We start from the raw sequence: 18,055 nt of genomic DNA, 5'->3' as shown, positions 1-18,055 counted from the left end.
ACACAAGTAACAGTTTCAAGTGGTTGAAATCCATTCTGAACCATCGTGTTGCTATGGCAGAGTTGCCAAGTCGGTGACTGTTCCTGCCAATCCTACCCCAAAAGGAGCCACAATGTGTTTTTTGATACAGTTGACATGTGTGGTCACAAGGAGGTAAACGGCGCCTTTTGTGGTGTGCTTTTCAACCAGCGAGTAGGTTTGAACTGAGGTGAGTTTGACTTCAGTGGGTGGTCAATAAAAGAGTTTTGGATTTTTTTTGGCTAAAGGTTGGGGGTGGGAGGTTGGAGGGCGACTTATACATGAGATTTATTATTTTTTATTAGTGTCACAAGTAGGCCTACATTAATGCTGCAATTAAGTTACTGTGAAAATCCCCTAGATCAATCATTGCTTGAGCATATTTTAAAAAAAATAATGAAATCATTACAGCCTTGTAGTGAGATCATAACACTCAGCAGATCAATAAGATGGTTAAGATCAGATCTCTGTTGTTCCTAATGGATCTTTTACATTAACAGTGGGATGTGGAAACAAGGAATGACCGAGCAATTTATTGTTCTTCTTCCTCGGAGAATATGTTGGGCAGGATTCTGAAGTTCCGCTTTTCTCTTGTGTTGGTCTGCTTCCATCATGACGTTTGGTTGAACCCTAATGCAAGCATGTTGGTCCACAGAAGTGGGTTGGCATGTTTAAGAGACCATTGAAGGCAGTTGTTCCGACCACAGAAGCCTGAGAAAATGTTTATTTTGAGACGAGATTTATGGCTGTCATTTCTGTCATTTTGAGTGCTCGTGTTCATCAGTAGCTCACAGCGTTGGCATATAAATTGCTTATAGATCAGAGGGTGAAACCAACAAACTTGCTGAAAGGTATCAACAAATATCGCTGGTGATGAATACTCAGTGTTATAGGCTTTGCTTAATTTTTCTCCATAAGTAATAAAAAGGGTTTTTGACAGATTAAGTTATAGAACTCTACTATTTGATTCCAGGAATTTTGACATTGAGAGAAATCCTCCCAATTTTTTCACCTTTCCTGTCCAAGACACCAGCCATCACATCCTTGCACTCAGAACTCCCCATCAGTGACCATTTCCTTTTCTTTGTATCTTTGTGGTATGCCTATTGTACAGTTGTAACCTGTTTCATATTTCCCGGTGTTCCAGAATTGCAAAACTCTCTGCTCCAAATTTCCTTCTCCCCATGTTTTCCTTTGGTGATAGTGCACCACTAGGTGCGTGCACGAGGCAGACTTTTATCTGTTCCCGCAGCTAGTAATCCCTGGGACAGGTTGTTAATATGTCACCAGGGGCTCATAGCTTGAGGAGCACCACTCCACATCACATCAAGTGTGGCTGATCAGCCGTCTCTCTCCCGCTCTTGCCGCCAGCCATTGGTGTGTTTGGAAGGATTTGCAGGTTGACACTCGATCTTTTTTTTTGGCAGTGTTATGAATGCACCTTCCTTGGCCATCAGGGCCTGGGGTGGGACTCGAACCCAGAGCTTCTCTCACAGCTGTTTAGGGAGGAAGTTCCAGGATTTTGACCCAAGCTTGGCAGCCACATCACGGTATTGCCAACATGGCTGCCACCACGTTCACGAACCAGTTTATCCTTTACTGGCATTCAGCAAATCAAATTACCTAATTTAAATTTATTCAGGGTGTGTGTGGAAATATTCCAGAGTTAGGTTTCCCAATTTAGGTTGGCATGTAACCATGAATATTTCTGGTTTACTTTTTATGTAATTCAAGTAGGCCCAGGGGCATGGTTAAAGAGGAATGCCTCTGGTTTTATGCCAGTAAAGTGCAGTTCTAATAGATTTTCATTTAACATTTATTTTGAACTTGAATAATCGCTTTTCTTGAGTTGCATATACTTTTTGCTGGCCAGGAAGGCAGCTAGCTTAACTTCGGAGTTCAGCTAATGTTGATCTTGATCTAAGTTATTTGCTGGCCAGTTTCATTGACCTGACTTTTGTCTTTTAAAAAGCATTCAGATAATTACATGGGTATAGAGGGATATGGGCCAAATGCGGGCAATTGGGATTAGCTTAGGGGTTTTAAAAAAAAAAGGGCAGCATGGACAAGTTGGGCCAAAGGGCCTGTTTCCATGCTGTTAACCTCTATTACTATGCTTCTGTCCTCTCCCTGCTAAGGAACCGTGGCTAAGACTGGGCACCTCACCATGTAGCGAAGATGAAATCCCTTTCCCTCCCTGAAGACTTCAAACAGTTAAGGTGACAGTTTCAGGGGCTGGGGTTGTATTCCTTTTTGAGCGTAGAAGATTAAGGGGGTCATCTAATTGGGGTATTTAAGTTGATTAAAGAATTTGATAGGGTTGGTAGAAATGATTTCTTCCATTGCAAAGGACAGAACTAGGAGGCCTAATGTTAAAATTTGAGCTAGGCTGGTGGGTGATGATTTCCAGTGGGGTTAGTGGCAATCTGGAACATGCCAAAACTATGGAGGCCATGTCAATTCTAAAAAAAACTTCAAACCTCCGCTGGACAGATTTTGTTTGGTAAGTAAGGGTATTCAGGAAAATAGAAGTGAATAAAAGCAAATAACTGCGGATACTTGAATCTGAAACAAAGAAACAGAAAATGCTGGAAAATCTCAGCAGGTCTGACAGCCTATGTGGAGAGAGAACAGAGCTAAATAGGCCCTTCATCAGAGCTAAAGAAAACAGGAAATAAGATGAGATTTATAATTTTGGGTTGGCACGGGGGTGTGGAGCACTGGAGGCTTGATGGAGGGCCAGCAATAGGTGGAGCTCAACAAGACAGAACAAAGAACAGTACAGCACAGGAACAGGCCCTTCGGCCCACCAAGCCTTCTGACGTAGCAATGGCAGGTGGTAAGAAGGGGAGAGATTCCTGGTCAGCCGTGTGATGGAAAGAAAGTTAGAGCAACTACCATCACTACCCGTTGTTCCAGACTTAGAACATGCATGTAAAAACAGAAAATGCTGGAAAATCTCAGCAGGTCTGACAGCATCTGCGGAGAGAGAATAGAGCCAACGTTTTGAGTCTGGATGACCCTTTGTTATACCTGTGGAAATCCCCGAGTCGCCACACTCTGGCGCCTGTTCGGGTACACTGAGGGAGAATTTAGCATGGCCACTGCACCTAACCAGCACGTCTTTCAGAGTGTGGGAGGAAACCGGAACATCCAGAGGAAGCCCATGCAGACTCCGCACTGGCAATGATCCAAGCCGGGAATCGAACCCGGGTCCCTGGCTCTGTGAGGCCTTTTTGCTTAAACCTGATAGCCTTTGTTCTACTTGCACACCTTTTCATTTGAAGTAAATTTCTAGGATAATTTTTTTTTTTGTCGATGCACTTAATTCCATTTTGTCAGTCACTCTCTGGTGCAGATGCGATGGGCCAAATGGTCTCCGTTGGCGCCGTAACAATTCTGTGATTCATTTCCTGTGAAAGATCAATGCTCTGATGCCTCCGAGGAAATCTCATAATTTGACGGCAAAATTATGTTGCTGTCCAACCCGTAGTTTAGGAAACGCAAAGTGTTTTGTCGGAACTTGTGAGAATGCTGGACAGAAAAAGACAATCTGTTTAATCAAATCTTCCCCACAAAGTGTGATGCCTGAGTCACCAAGGTTGTACCCTCTGCCGCCATTACAACTACAGTTTGTTTCAACTAAGATTTATGGGGATCACTTGTTTGCCATAACTCCCCAATTGAAGATCACACCAGGTTTTACAGACATAATCATATGGCAAGGCGGAACAGTGAACTGAGAAAGTTTATTAACTATTAAAAAGGTAACAAGTCAGAAAGATAAAAATCAAAGTGTCAATTAACAGTCAGAGGCGAAAGCTTAAGTTTAATAATTGAACAGAATTCTGACCAATCAGGCCAGGGTGTGAAGTGTAGTCTTCGAAAACGTGGATAACTTGTTAAAACAGGTTATAGGTGGCACAGTGGTTAGCACTGCTGCCTCACAGCTCCAGGGACCCGGGTTTGATTCCCGACTTGGGTCACTGTCTTTGCGGAGTCTGCATGGGTTTCCTCCGGGTGCTCCGGTTTCCTCCCACAGTCTGAAAGACGTGCTGGTTAGGTGCATTGGCCATGCTAAATTCTTCCGCAGTGTGCTCGAACAGATGGCGGAATGTGGCGACTACAGGATTTTCATAGTAACTACATTGCAGTGTTAATTTAAGTCTACTTGTGACTAATAAATAAATTTTAAACAGCTCTCTCAATATGGCTTCGCAAAACCCTTTTTTTTTTTAATACCTTAAAAGATGTTGAAAATCCACCTCAGTCAATTGTTAGAAAATAGCCAATTGGTCTCTAATTTGTCAATAAGGTAATAAGAGTTAGCCCATTGATTTTTAGCTAATAACTCAGTTTTAAGATAGTGGCTTCTCTTGAGCTATAACCAAAAGGCTCCATCCTTGTCCGTGGTGGGATTCCCCTGTGCCACCTAAAGCGAATGGAGTTTTGATTGGAATGCCAAGTTCTCCTCACTTGCAGCGGTGTGGGCACAGACGAGTTTGGAGAATCCCACCCTCTATCTCAAGTATAGACTTGAGATATAGGTCAACCAATAATTGGTTAACATGACCGTCTGCCATTTGTATTAAGACATTTTGAACATGAGCCTTGACTTTCAGTCAAGGTTAAACAAGTTCATGACATCCTCTTTTTGTCATATCTTGGAAGGGAGAATCTTACAATTCTCATGGCATTTTAAGAATCTGTATGAATAATCAAGTGTTAATTACATAATTTGTTTATTATTATAAAAGTTACAAACTCTTTATGTTACAGATTACATTACCACACCAGCCTTACTAACACACCTATTAATGAATCACATTCTTTGATTGTCTCTCAATCTATTTAACTAATCTGGCTGATTTGCGATAGTGTAATTTTAGTTTTTTTAATGGCTTTTGTCAACATAAAGTGCTAAACAATATTAATACAAACTACAGAATGATAGTCACACCAGAACTATTAGTGTTGAAATTACCAACACCACCAGTAGCCAGATAAACTAGGAGGAGGCAGGTTTTTAAAAAATCTCTTTCTCGGCAGCCTCTTTCGGTCCGACAACCCTTGAAGAACTCTGCATTCCTAAAGCAGCTCTGGCTCTAGTGCAGCTTTGATTTGCTTTGCCTTGCCATTAGCGGCCAAGCCTTTGGCCATCTGGGCTCATTCCCTCTTTGCCCCTCCCTTTTTTAAGGTGCTCCTTAAAGCCTACCTCTTTAATCAAACCTTTGCTCACCTATCTTTAACACCTTATGTTTAGGTGTCAGATTGTGTGTAAAAGTTTCATTGAAGTGTCTCGGGATGTAAGTGCTATATCAATGCAAAATGCTGATAAATTTGGTTAGGTCACCACTGGGTGCCAGGACGTGGTAGCTCTGAACCTGCTGAGTTTCCTTACTTGAGCAGGATAGAAAGGGCAGATATAGTACCTGTAATACTACTTTTGAACATCTCCTTGTAGCTAGGCAACATAAGTCTCGTCTGCAGGTTGTCTGTTTACCGGGAAGCAGATAAGACAGTGACTTTTAAGGGGCGTCTGGACACATACATGAATAGGATAGGAATAGAGGGATCTGTCCCTTGAAGGGTAAGGGGTTTTAGTTCAGACAGGCCACATGGTCAGTGCAGGCTTGGAGGGCCGAAGGGCCTGTTCCTGTGCTGTAATTTTCTTTGTTCTTTGTACTTGGCTGGGGACTGAGGGGCAAAGTTTGAGTGGAATCGGGGATAATTCATGTGAAAAGTCATTTGATCTCCAATCAAACGACATTCGATTAATCACAGGATATCGGATGTGCTTAATCGGATGTGATAAAGATGTCCCTGCAACTAAAATTAATGGGTTCTTATAGAATTAGGCATTTCTGATTCGGAACACTGGCTTTTGTAAATTCTGGGAGATGTGGAGAACTGTCCCTACAGATTTTTTTAATTTAATAGTGTCACAAGTAGGCTTACATTAACACTGCAATGAAGTTACTGTGAAGGTCCCCAAGTCGCTACACTCCAGCGCCTATTTGGGTACACTGAGGGAGAATTTAGCATGGCCAGTGCACCTAACCAACACGTCTTTTGGATTGTGGGAGGAAACGGGAGCACCCAGAGGAAACCCATGCAGACATGTGGAGAACGTGCACACTCCACAAAGACAGTGACCCAAGCTGGGAATCGAACCCAGGTCCCTGGTGCTGTGAGGCAGCAGTGTTAACCACTGTGCTGCCTTGACTGATACCAGTATCCCTAAGTGAGAGGGATGTGAGAGAGTCATGGCATCTTGATGACACCCAATTTGACGACCGCTGTAGTAACTGGATTTTGCACTCTATCATTTGTTAGAACTGGGATTTTTTTTTGTGGCTGACTTGTTTGATTTTGCACTGATAACCATTCTTTAAAAAAAATGTCATAATTGAAAACCTAGGATCATCCCTTTTGAAATTCTCTGAGAATCTGAGAACACACTGAAGGGTGTGGAGAAGCTCTTTAGTATTGAATTAATTGTTACTGTGATGACTGTGTACGGACGTCATAATCAGCAGTTACTATGTCAAATGCCTGTAAAAGAATTTAAAACAATAGAATTGCTCCCCCCTCCCTTTTTTTGTCCTCCGCACCTGCAAATAATAGATGCCAAAGGAAATAGAATATTTTGGAAGTTAGGAGTGAGAAAGTGAAACATTTTCACCAAAAGTGTTTTTAAAGCAAAAAAGTGGAATTATCACCAGTTGAAACAGGAAACACACAGTATAGGAACAGGGGTAGTTCATTCAGTCCCCTTGCCTTTTCCTCCATTCAGTGGGGTCATAGCTGATCTGTAACTCAACTTCACATACCTGCCTGAGGCACAGTGTTAGCACTGCTGCCAGCATGTTAGTCAAGTGAATTTTTACAAAGGTGATTGATTTCCTTGTACTGCCATTTTGCATGTCATATGAATCCAATTTTAGTCTGATTTTGGAGTATGGTGGCACAGTGGTTAGCACTGCTCCCTCACAGCGCCAGGGACCCGGGTTTGATTCCTGGCTTGGGTTGCTGTCTGTGCAGACTCCGCACGTTCTCCCCGTGTCTGCGTGGGTTTCCTCCGGATGCTCCGGTTTCCTCCCACAGTCCGAAAGACATGCTGGTTAGGTACATTGGCCGTGCTAAATTCTCCCTCAGTGTGCCCGAACAGGTGGCGACTAGGGGATTTTCACACTAACTTCATTGCAGTGTTAATGTAAGCCTACTTGTGACACTAATAAACTTTAAAAAACTTTTTAAAAACTTTGTCCAATTACCTTTAATATCTTAGATTTGTTAAATCAAACATTCTTGGTTTTAAAATTAATCATTAATCTATTGCCATTTATGGAAGAGAGTTCCAAAATGCCTACAAGTCTTTGTATGTATGAAGAAATGTTTCCTAATTTCACTCTTGAAAAGTCTGGCTCTAATTTTTAGATCTTTCTCCTCTTAGTCCGAGACTCATCATCTTGTGAAAGTCGTTTTTCTGCTTCTATTTAACAAGTTTAATTCCCTTAATACTTTGAAAACTTTAATCAACTCATCCTTTTTAATCTTTAGAATTCCAGAGATTATAATCCTAGTTGATGTAATCTCTCTACGTAACTTCATTTTGGAGTTCAGATACCGTTCTGGTAAAAGCAAATTACTGCTGGAATCTGAAACCAAAAGAGAAAATGCTGGAAAATCTCAGCAGGTCTGGCAGCATCTGTAAGGAGAGAAAAGAGCTGACGTTTCGAGTCCAAATAACCCTTTGTCAAAGCTGATAAAGGGTCGTCTGGACTCGAAACGTCAGCTCTTTTCTCTCCTTACAGATGCTGCCAGACCTGCTGAGATTTTCCAGCATTTTCTCTCTATCATTCTAGTAAATCTCGACTGCACTCTCTCTCCAACAACAATATATCTTTGTTAAAGTGGGCTCCTGAACTGCTCTCAGTAGTCCATGTGGTCTAACCCTAATTCTTTGTATAGCTGGAAGCACGACACCTATTTCCTTGTATTCCTATCCTTTTACATTAGACTTTTTGATGATTTTCTGTACCCATTCATTTTGATGATCTATGCACCCCAAGTCTCTTTGGACTGCCACTTTTTTGACCTTTACACCAGTATGATAGACGCTTTGTATTTCTCAAGTGAGAAGGAATTGATGAACGTGGCAAGAAGGCAGTTTGGTGCCATTAATCGGTGGGGGAAAATATATCGGCTAGTTGGGCCTAAAGACCTCTTTTGTCCTGTTCTGAAATATTAATCTTGCATCCATTTTAGAAGATAGAGACCTATGCTGGGGTCCGGTTCGACAGGTGCCAGTAGTCCTCTGAGACTCCTATTACTGGACAATATGTGTTGGTGAACTATTTAAGCTGAAGATGGCTAGTGTAGCATAGCTAGAATCACTAGAGTGCAGAAGGGGCCAGTTGGCCCACTGAGTCTGCTGTGACTCTCTGACAGAGTATCTTGCCCAAGCCCACCACCTGCCCTATCCCTGTAACCCCACACATTTCCCATGGCTAATCCATCTAACCTACAGATCTTGGGACACTAAGGGGCAACTTAGCATGGCCAATCCACCTAACCTGCATGTGTTGGATTGTGGGAGGAAACGGGAGCATCCGGAGGAAACCCACGCAGGCATGGGGAGAAAGTGACCCAAGGCCAGAATTGAACCGGGTCTCTGGCACTGCGAGGCAGCAATGCTAACCACTGTGCCGCCTGTCTGTCTTCTCCTACAAAGTTGACATATGTTTGCAAAGACCAGGATTGTGAACACATGCAGGTTAGATTTTCCCCTCAAAGAGAATCCACAATCATTTCACTCTGACTGAAAATAACTTCCTTGCTGTTGACTAGTGACAAAAGTCTGGCTGCATTATAACCTGGATGACTTGATGCTTTATCATTGGATAAAAGCAATAAACATTTTTCTTTTTCAAGCTTTGGGTATAGAGCTGTGGCTGGGATAGAATGGGGACAGATCTTTGCCTCATTTGGCCACTGGGTCATAAAAGGAGAGGCTGTATGCTGCTTAGGATTGTTACTATATTTAGTATTGAACTGCGCAAGACAAACTGGGTTTAAGTCATAGGGCAAACACGTCGTGGGACCATGGCTGAGAAGAATGGCTCAATGTCAGTAACGTACCATCTTAATTGATATTGAACAGTAGGCAGTTACAATTCCAAAGTACTGGAACCAATTGGAATAATTTTGCATCTATTTACAGTAGTTATTTCCCAGAAGGGGAAAAAAACAGTTTGGACCAGTATTCTTATTTCCCCGATTTACTGTTTTTTTTTTTTTTTCCCCCCCTTTCTGGGTTGTGTCCTTCCTGGCTGTTTTTGCTACACTTGGGAATCACTGGTTGAGGTTATTCTAAACTGTGGGTTGCCACTTTCCAGTGGGGTTGTAAGTTGAGATTGAGGGGTCTTGGACTCCATGGCAGTAGTGGTCTGAACGCCAACCACTGATCGATCTCTTTAAATCCTTGTGTATTTTTAAGGGTGGGTATGGTCTAATGGGCAGATCTTTGAGGCCTTGTTGCTACTGCAAAAAACAGCTGTGAAAAAGTATGCTTTGTGTTATATTAAAAAAAGCTTTGTAGTTTAAATACTTCCCACTCTATTCAACCAACCCCTCGCTTAACAACTCTTTAAGTTGGAGTCACATGAGGAAAAGCTTTTGGAAACACTCCCCATGACCTTACAGAAGCCTCAGCAGAACAGTGCAGATTTTGATTTGATTTATTATTGTCACATATATTGGTATATAGTGAAAGGTATTGTTCTTGCATGCTATGCAGGCAAAACATACAGTTCATAGAGTACATAGTGGGGAAGGAAACAAGTGCAGAATACAGTGTTACAGTCATAGCAAGGGTGTAGAGAAAGATCTACTTAATGCAAGATAAGTCCTGACAGCAGCAGGGAAGAAGCTGCTCTTGAGTTGGTTGGTACATGTATCTTTATCCCGATGGAAGAAGATGGAAGAGAGCATGTCCGGGGTGCGTGGGGTCCCTGATAATGCTGGCTGCTTTTCCGAGGCAGCAGGAAGTGTAGACAGAGTCAATGGATGGGAGGCTGGTTTGTGTGATGGACTGAGCTACGTTCACAACCCTTTGTAGCTTCTTGAGGTCTTGGTCAGAGCAGAATTCGTACCAAGCTGTGATACATCCGGAAAAGATGAATTTCACCCTTTCGTAGTTGGTTGTAGTCCACAAAGATTTGGGAGTAGAACCAAAATTGCAAATCTTACAACGTTGCTAGTGTTGGCAGTCGTAAGTTTCAAAAGGTACAATTTTGATGTATGGTTCACACTTCAAAATAGCCAAGACATCTTCTTTTCTCCTGCTTCCATTTCCCAGCCATGTTGATGAGCATGAGATGTCCAGTGCTTTATGCGTTTATTCATTCTATTAACACCTGAAATAGGCTGAAGCTTTGACAGCTTTTTCAAAATAAAACCCATCTGAGTCTTTTGAGATTCTAGCTGTCTGGTTATTGTTGTAGAGTTTGAGAAAATTTACATTTCTTTTGCTGGAATGTGGAAACCTCTGACTCACATGTTTTGTGGGTCAATATTTGTTTACACAGCTTGCTGTTTAGAAGTTGCTTATTTCTGCAATATTGTGCGCTTTTCTCTAATTATTTTATTCTTTTTTTTTACCCCCCAGGAAAAGAGGCATAGATGTCGTACAGGTGAGTTGTATTATCTTCTTTCTAGGTGCTGATACTTGTGTGACTTGTTGATTCGTGCTCGGAACAAAATAGTGAGTTTGTTTTATGAGCTGATGCATCGAGGGCAAAGGACGTATAAACTTTGTGCCGTGACCTTCTCCATATTCTGTTTCATGAAAGGCGACTGTGGATCACTTTTTAAACGTGGGGGGGGGGGGGTGCAGACAAAGGTCAGGTTAGAGTTGCTGTGATTAAAAATGTCACGGGAGCAAGAACATTGCGAGTCTTTAACTGCTGAAGAGTTGATTTCTCGTGTACTATCTTGGGGGGAAAAAATAAGATGCGGTCCGACAGAGGAACAAATAAGACCCAAGTCAAATAATCCCCTTTTTCTTGTGTCTCCCAGAAACATCATAAATGCTGCTAGATTAACAATGGCTTCACTCTGTTTTAAGAGTCAGTATTAATAGTAACAAGGGGTTGTGGAATGGTAACTCTCATTATTTTTATGTGAAGCAAGTGTTCTCTGTGGAGGGAGAATTCTTATTTTTCATACTTTCGTTGGCAGGATCATTTATTTTGTGCTTGTCGCTGTTTATATAAATAGTAGAAAATGCCAATAAATCTTTCCAGTTGAGGCTTGGCTGAAAGAGTTGAAGTGGAAACATTTCATTGCGGTTCTGTCCTTTCCATTTTAAAATGTTAAATTGCTTTCGCCAATTCAGCATAAAGATGTATTCAGTAGGAAACCAATATCATCACTAATTGCAGTCCCTCGTGCCTCGGCTACATTAGTCATTATACTTCAAGAACACTTAATTGGTAGAAGAATGCTTTGGGATGTCCTGACATTGTGAAGGGTGCTATGTAAGCGCATGCCTACTGTTGCGGAGATTTCATTGGTGTGTCAGCATTTGCTGCTGCAGTGGGGAAATTTTGACTCCCAAAAGTGGCTGAGTTTGGGTCGGACGGGATGTAAAAATGTCTAAGATCGCCCAACCTGTCTTAATCACAGAGCCATAGAATCGTTACAGCACAGAAGGAGGCCATTCAGTCCATGATATCTACATTAGCCCCATATTCTTGCAAATTTTATTTTCAAATAATTATCTAATTCCTTCCTGAATACCTTGATTGGACCTCCCTCCATTTTTATTTGATTTATTCTTGTCACATGTATTAGTATAGAGTGAAAAGTATTGTTTCTTGCATGCTATACAGGCAAAGCATACCGTACATAGAGAAGGAAAGGACAGAGTGCAGAATGTGATGTTACCGCCATAGCTAGGATGTAGAGAAAGATCAACTTAGTGCGAGGTAGGTCCATTCAAAAGTCTGATGGCTGCAGCGAAGAAGTTGTTCTTGAGTCAGTTGGTACGTGACCTCAGGCTTTTGTATCTTTCTCCACCACACTCTCAGGCAGTGCATTCCAGACCATAACCACTCATTGCATGAACAAAAGGTTTTCCTTGTATTGCTTTTGCTTCTTCAGCCAATTGCCATGTCAGTGCCCACTCGCTTTCTGTCCCGAATGAGAATAGTTTCTCTCTCTACTCTGTTCCGAGCCTTCGTGATTTTGAATACCTCTATCAAATCTCCTCTCAACCTCCTTTTCTCTAAGGAAGAGAGTCCCAACTTCTCCAGTCTTGCTTCATAAAATCCTCACCCATTTTTGTAAACCTCTTCTGCACTTTCTCCAAAGCCTTCACATCCTTCCGAAAATGTTGTGCCCAGAACTGTGCACAGTGCTCCAGTTGAGGCATAATGAGACCACTTCTGGTTTTAAGGGAAAACAGGCACCCAATCTCTTTTCAAATATTTCAATGAGGCTGCGTTCCTCCAGTTTCCATGTCTTTCCAGCACTGCTTGTGGGCAAGAAGGAGCCAGGGTACTTTCCCTCCAGCTGACCTAACTTCTGTAATCCGCTATCCATACCACAATCACAATGTTTCCCCTTCCTGGTACAAATGTGATCTCCCTCTGACCTGTATTAAGTTCGATACTCGTGTGTTGAGGAAAGAATGAATCTGAAGCCAGCCTGCACTTTAAGCCAGGTTTCTATCCAAGCCTACAGAGTAAAGACATGAACTCTTCCAATTCCTCCAGCACCTAGTTTGCAGGTGGGCAGCATGGTGGCATAGTGGTTAGCATTGCTGCCTCACAGCATCAGGGACCTGGGTTCAAATCCGGCCTCCGGTCACTCTCTGTGTGGAGTTTGCACGTTCTCCCTGTGTCTGTGAGGGTTTCCTCCGAGTGCTCTGGTTTCCACCCAGAGTCCAAAAATTTGCGGGTTAGGTAGATTGGCCATGCTAAATTGCCTGATTAGTGTCAGGAGAACTAGCAGGGTAAATACTTGGGGTCAAGGGGATAGGCCTGGGTGGGATTGTGGTTAGTGCAGACTCGATGGTCCAAATGGCCTCCTTCTGCACTGTGGGGATTCTATGATGATGCCAAGTTGGGTGGGAGGGGGAACTGTGACGAGGATGCAGAGATCCTTCAGCATGATCTGGACAGGTTGGGTGAGTGGGCAAATTGGTGGCAGATGCAGCAAAAACAAGAAGGCAGATTATTACCTGAATGGCAGTAAATTGGGAGAGGAGCGTGTGCAGCGGGACCTGGGTGTCCTTGTGCACCAGTTACTGAAGGTAAGCATGCAGGTGAAATTTGAAAGCAAAAGTTTGTTGATTAGTCACAAGTAGGCTTACATTAACACTGCAATGAAGTTACTGTGAAAATCTAGGTGCAGCAGGCGATAAAGAAGCAAATGGTATGTTGGCCTTCATCGCAAGACTTTTTGAGTACAGGAGCAGGGATGTGTTGCAATTATACAGGACCTTGTTGAGGCCACACCTAGAACATTGTGTGCAGTTTTGGTCTCTTTTTTTGAGGAAGAATGTTCTTACACTCAAGGGAGTGCAGCGAAGGTTTACCAGGCTGATTCCAGGGATGGCAGGACTGATGTTTGAGGAGAGATTGACTAGGTTAGGATTGTTTCCGCTGGAGTTCAGACAAATGAGTGGGGAATCTGAGACTTATAAAATTCTAACAGGATTAGACAGGGTAGATGCAGGAAGGATGTTATCAATGATCGGGGAGTCCAGAACCAGGGGTCACAGTCTGAGGATTCAGGGTAGACCATTGGGGCAGAGGTGAGGAGACATTTCTACACCCAAAGGGTGGTGAGCCTGTGGAATTCATTACCACAGGAAGTAGTTAATGCCAAAACATTGAATGTATTCAAGAGGCGGCTGGATATAGCACTTGGGGCGAACGGGATCAAAGGTTATGAGGAGAAAGCAGGATTAGGTTATTGAGTTGGACGATCAGCCATGATCATGATGAATGGCGGAGCAGGCTCGAAGGGCTGAATGGCCACCTCCTGCTCCTATCTTCTTTGTTTCTATGTAAACACCTTATTTATACTCTGAAACCCTAATACTGGCCCCAGTTGGGCACGGCTGCTCTTGATTATCAACCTAAAGTACGTATGTGCTCCTTTGCATTGATTCTCCTCTGCCAGGTTGTTAATGATGAGGCAGGTTGATCTCCCAGGCTAGGGTAGAGTCAATGATCAGGGAAGCCAATGAAGTTTAACTGAGGCGTCGCCTGTTGCAATTTTTCAAAGTACCTCAGCCTTTTGGCTAAGATCAAATTCAGGGTGGGGTGCCAATGCCTCAACTTGTCAGCTTGGATCTTGTTTGCCTCTCTTGTGGGGACCATGAATTGGAATCATTTGGAATTTTGGGTTGGGATTGAATAAAAATTTGAAAGGAAAACAACCTAGCCTTTCAGACCTCCTTCCTCCAAGCCTACCGTTCCTCCTCCCCACTCTGCAGCTGCCACCTGGTGACAAAGGCAATACAACAGCCATCCAGTCTCTCACTCTGTAGACAGAGTGTATTAACCTGGTCCTGGTGTTGAATTCGGCACCCCTCCCTTGGAGTCCTTTAAGCTACTGCTGCTAATGGAAGTTATTCCAGCCACGGCTATATGATGGTAGGAGCTTCCATGAGACCAGGTATTCCCACCTGCGGTAGGCAGTGATTAGGACCCTTCCATTAGGACTTTAGGAGAGGCAGTGGATAGAGGGGCAGAGACGAGGAAAGGGCAGAGCGGCAATTGAGGAGGGAAAAGGGTGAGATGGTTCAAGACGGATTGAGTTTTCTGGTGTTATGTCGGCTTTTGCTAGTTTTCTGTTTGCAATGTATACATCATAATGTCCTTTTATATCCGGTCAAGTACAAGATTTAGAGAATTTATGGAGGAAACAATTTGTTTCTTTTGTTCTTGTAGCCTGGCCTACCACTTTTGTCTTGAGGAATGTGGTACTTCCACTTTGAATTGATTTCTAAAACAGGGCATCCTTTGCATCCCGCTGATTCACTGGGAGTTGATTTCTTGTGTTTCTATGGTTCCGACTAAAATGTCATTAAACTGGGGAGTTTGAGGCAAGCAGTCAGCTGAGACTTGGCTCTTTTTACATGCTGATATGAAGGAAAAAAAGAGTGGGTTGCTCCTGCTACATTATTGTCTAAAATGCCTCGATGCTTTTCAAATGCATTGAATAACTTTGAAATAGAGTAGCTGATATTTGGCGGAGACATAGAGGTCAATTTGGTATAGCAAGACCTAGCAAGCAACAGTGAGATGACTAACCAGTTCCTGTGTTTATTATTGTTGGTGGTGTTAGTGAGGGAAGAATCTTGGACAGAAAATTCAACAGCCTCTCTTTGCAATAGGCCCATGGCGATATTTATCAACCTGCTTGAACAGGCAGTCATGGCCTTGACTTTATTAACTCATTCAAAGGATCAACAGTTGAGTTGCTGATTCACAAAGGATTGATTTGACCTTTTCCATGACAGAAAGCAAGCCTCCAGCAGATATTGCTCTCTCTCTCTTCCCCATTGTCTCCGTGACCAAGGGAGTTACTACCTTCTAACCTTTAAGTTTAAGATAACACGTCAAAGCTTTGTTACATCCATGTATTGCTGGGCAGACCAGTATTTCGAGATGGACGCAAGTTGGTAATTTGCCAATATTGTGCTTTCAAATGCAATGAAAATCGAGATCTGCATTTATCAGAGAATCATGGAATGCCATTGTGCTTGTGTCAGCATGAAGCTATCCCATTAATCCCACTACCCCACTCCTTCCCCATAGTGCCTGTCACAGCGCTAAGATGTCCCAAAGAACTTTACAGCCAATTAAATACTTTCTGAAGACATATTCAATGCTATCGCGTAGGAAGCTCAGCAGCCAGTTTGCACAAAGCAAGCTCCCACACATAGCAATGTGATGATCAGATCTACTATTTTAATATATTGACTACAGGATCAATATTGGTCCGATACTGGCGATAATTCCTCCTCCTTCAGAATAGTGCCATGGAATTGGTCTCAGTTTAACATTTTAGTTAAAAGGCCTGGTTGGGCCCCACGCTCCCTCACCCCTGCGCTGTAAAGATTCTTTATGATCAAGTCCGGGAGACTTGACCCCACAAGCTTCTGCCTCTCAGATGGGTCCTGCCAAGCTGGTGACACAGTTGTATTATCGATACTAGTTGGTCGATTTTGTTTTTCTGCCGCTGTCTTGCGTTTGCGCACCAGGACTGGGAGTATTAATAGGAGGCTTGTTCCTAGTTCATCTCGAGGGAGAGGTTCCTTCCTCTCTCATCCGGTGTGCAATGGAGCAGGGGTGGATCAAAAAATGAGGAAGAAAAATTGAATGATGGTAAAATGGTAATGTGTGTGTTTGAAAATGCATTGTGAAGCTTAAAGGCTTTGATCCCATTCTCCATCGACTCTGTGGCTAAATTCTTACTGAGATCCTGTATGTGGGCAACATTGTTAATGCAGTCATTGAGGCTTCAAGTTTGGTGACTACATTGGCTACCTGGTTCTGCTCGTTCAGCTTATCACATTGCTGCGTTATCCGCACATTGCTACATTTTTAAAGGGAACAATGGTGTAGGCGCAGGTTAATGTTTACACCACGGCAGCAGATTTATCGACCTACTACTTAGTCACAGAGACAACTTTCTTTGTTTCATGGTGTTTTCTCAGTCATTTGCAGTTAGTGACACAACTGCCAGAGTCACCTGCGTTACAATTTAACCCGTTTTGTAGTTTATTGCCAAGATGCTGTGCAATATGTCCCAGACCTGGAGAATGTGCTAGCCGATGGACTAATCTTTTCCAATCAATAATTCCAGGGCTGTTCCATGGATGTGCTGAGTGCACTGAGGAACCAGAAGGGGAAACTGCCCCAAGGGCAACCAACCCTAATGCAGTTTGTAATTGTCGAAATGGCCATTTTTGGGGAACCTCATTTTCTGCCAGGCACAAGCTACAAAGCATGTTTTCCAGTCCGTGGAGTATTTCATGTAATGTACTCGTGAGACCAGAATTCAATAATGGCATCCCACACTGTGTTACCTTTTGAAAGATTCTGGCAGGAGCAGCTCTCTTTCCAGTTTATATTCCACGTTTCTACAGCGCTTGCTGTCTCTCTCTCTCTCATTCTCCACACCTCACTCAGCTACAGTCACCTGCTTTCGTGTTACTGTCTTCACCACTTGCTTCCTGGGATTTCAAGAAACCTTATTTACCCGATCTCCTCTCCGATGGGAGTCGGTGTTGCTGACTCGGGCGGGATTTTGTGGCCTTGCTTGGGCGAGATTGTAAAATCCTGCCCGAGGCCAACAGAGATTTCGGTTCTGGGAAGGGTATTGGTAGGATTTTGGCCATTTTTCCCTATTCTATTCTACCGTTTTGTCGTCTCCTCTCCCTTCTCTCTCTCTCTCTCTCTCTCTCTCTCTCTCTCTCTCTCTCCCCCCCCCCCCCCCATTTTGTTTGTTAGTTTCATCTCGTTGAACAACATGGAGTATCATAAACCCCTACACAGCAGAAGGAGGCCATTCAGTCCAACGGGTCTCCACCGACAACAATCCCCACCCATGACCTATCCGTAACCCCATGTATTTACCCTGCTAATCCCTCTGACATTATGGGTCAATTTAGCACGGCCAGTCGACCTAACCCGCATGTCTCTGAAGTGTGGGAGGAAACTGGAGCATCCGGAGGAAACCCATGCAAGCATGGGGAGAACGTGCAAACTCCACACCAGACAGTCACCCAAGGCCAGAATTCAACCCAGTTCCCTGGCACTGAGTATGGCTGTGCTAACCACTGTGCCACCGTGCTGCCCAAATAGCAAAGATCAAAGAGTGTTCAAGAAGCCCGAATGAGTATTTGGCCCATCTGATGAAGGGGAGGGAGGCGGCTCACGTGAAGCCTATGCACTAAGACAGGTCAGTTAGCCTGTTCTTTGCATTCAAAATTCCATGTATTGAGAAACTT

General features: G+C 43.2%; 1 protein-coding gene across 1 annotated transcript in view; it reads left to right on the top strand.

Moving 5' to 3' along the window:
* The window catches only part of itpk1a (inositol-tetrakisphosphate 1-kinase a), a 215,620-nt gene that overhangs the window by 14,366 nt on the left and 183,199 nt on the right, over positions 1-18,055 (top strand). The window contains exon 3 of the mRNA XM_078234263.1: positions 10,691-10,715. Coding sequence (XP_078090389.1) covers positions 10,691-10,715 — 25 coding nt within the window. The remainder of the gene's footprint in view (positions 1-10,690; positions 10,716-18,055) is intronic.

This window comes from Mustelus asterias, chromosome 18, assembly GCF_964213995.1.
Source record: "Mustelus asterias chromosome 18, sMusAst1.hap1.1, whole genome shotgun sequence".
Lineage (NCBI taxonomy): Eukaryota > Metazoa > Chordata > Chondrichthyes > Carcharhiniformes > Triakidae > Mustelus > Mustelus asterias.
Note: the sequence above shows the minus strand (reverse complement) of the source record. Positions and strands in the feature narration are given on the sequence as shown.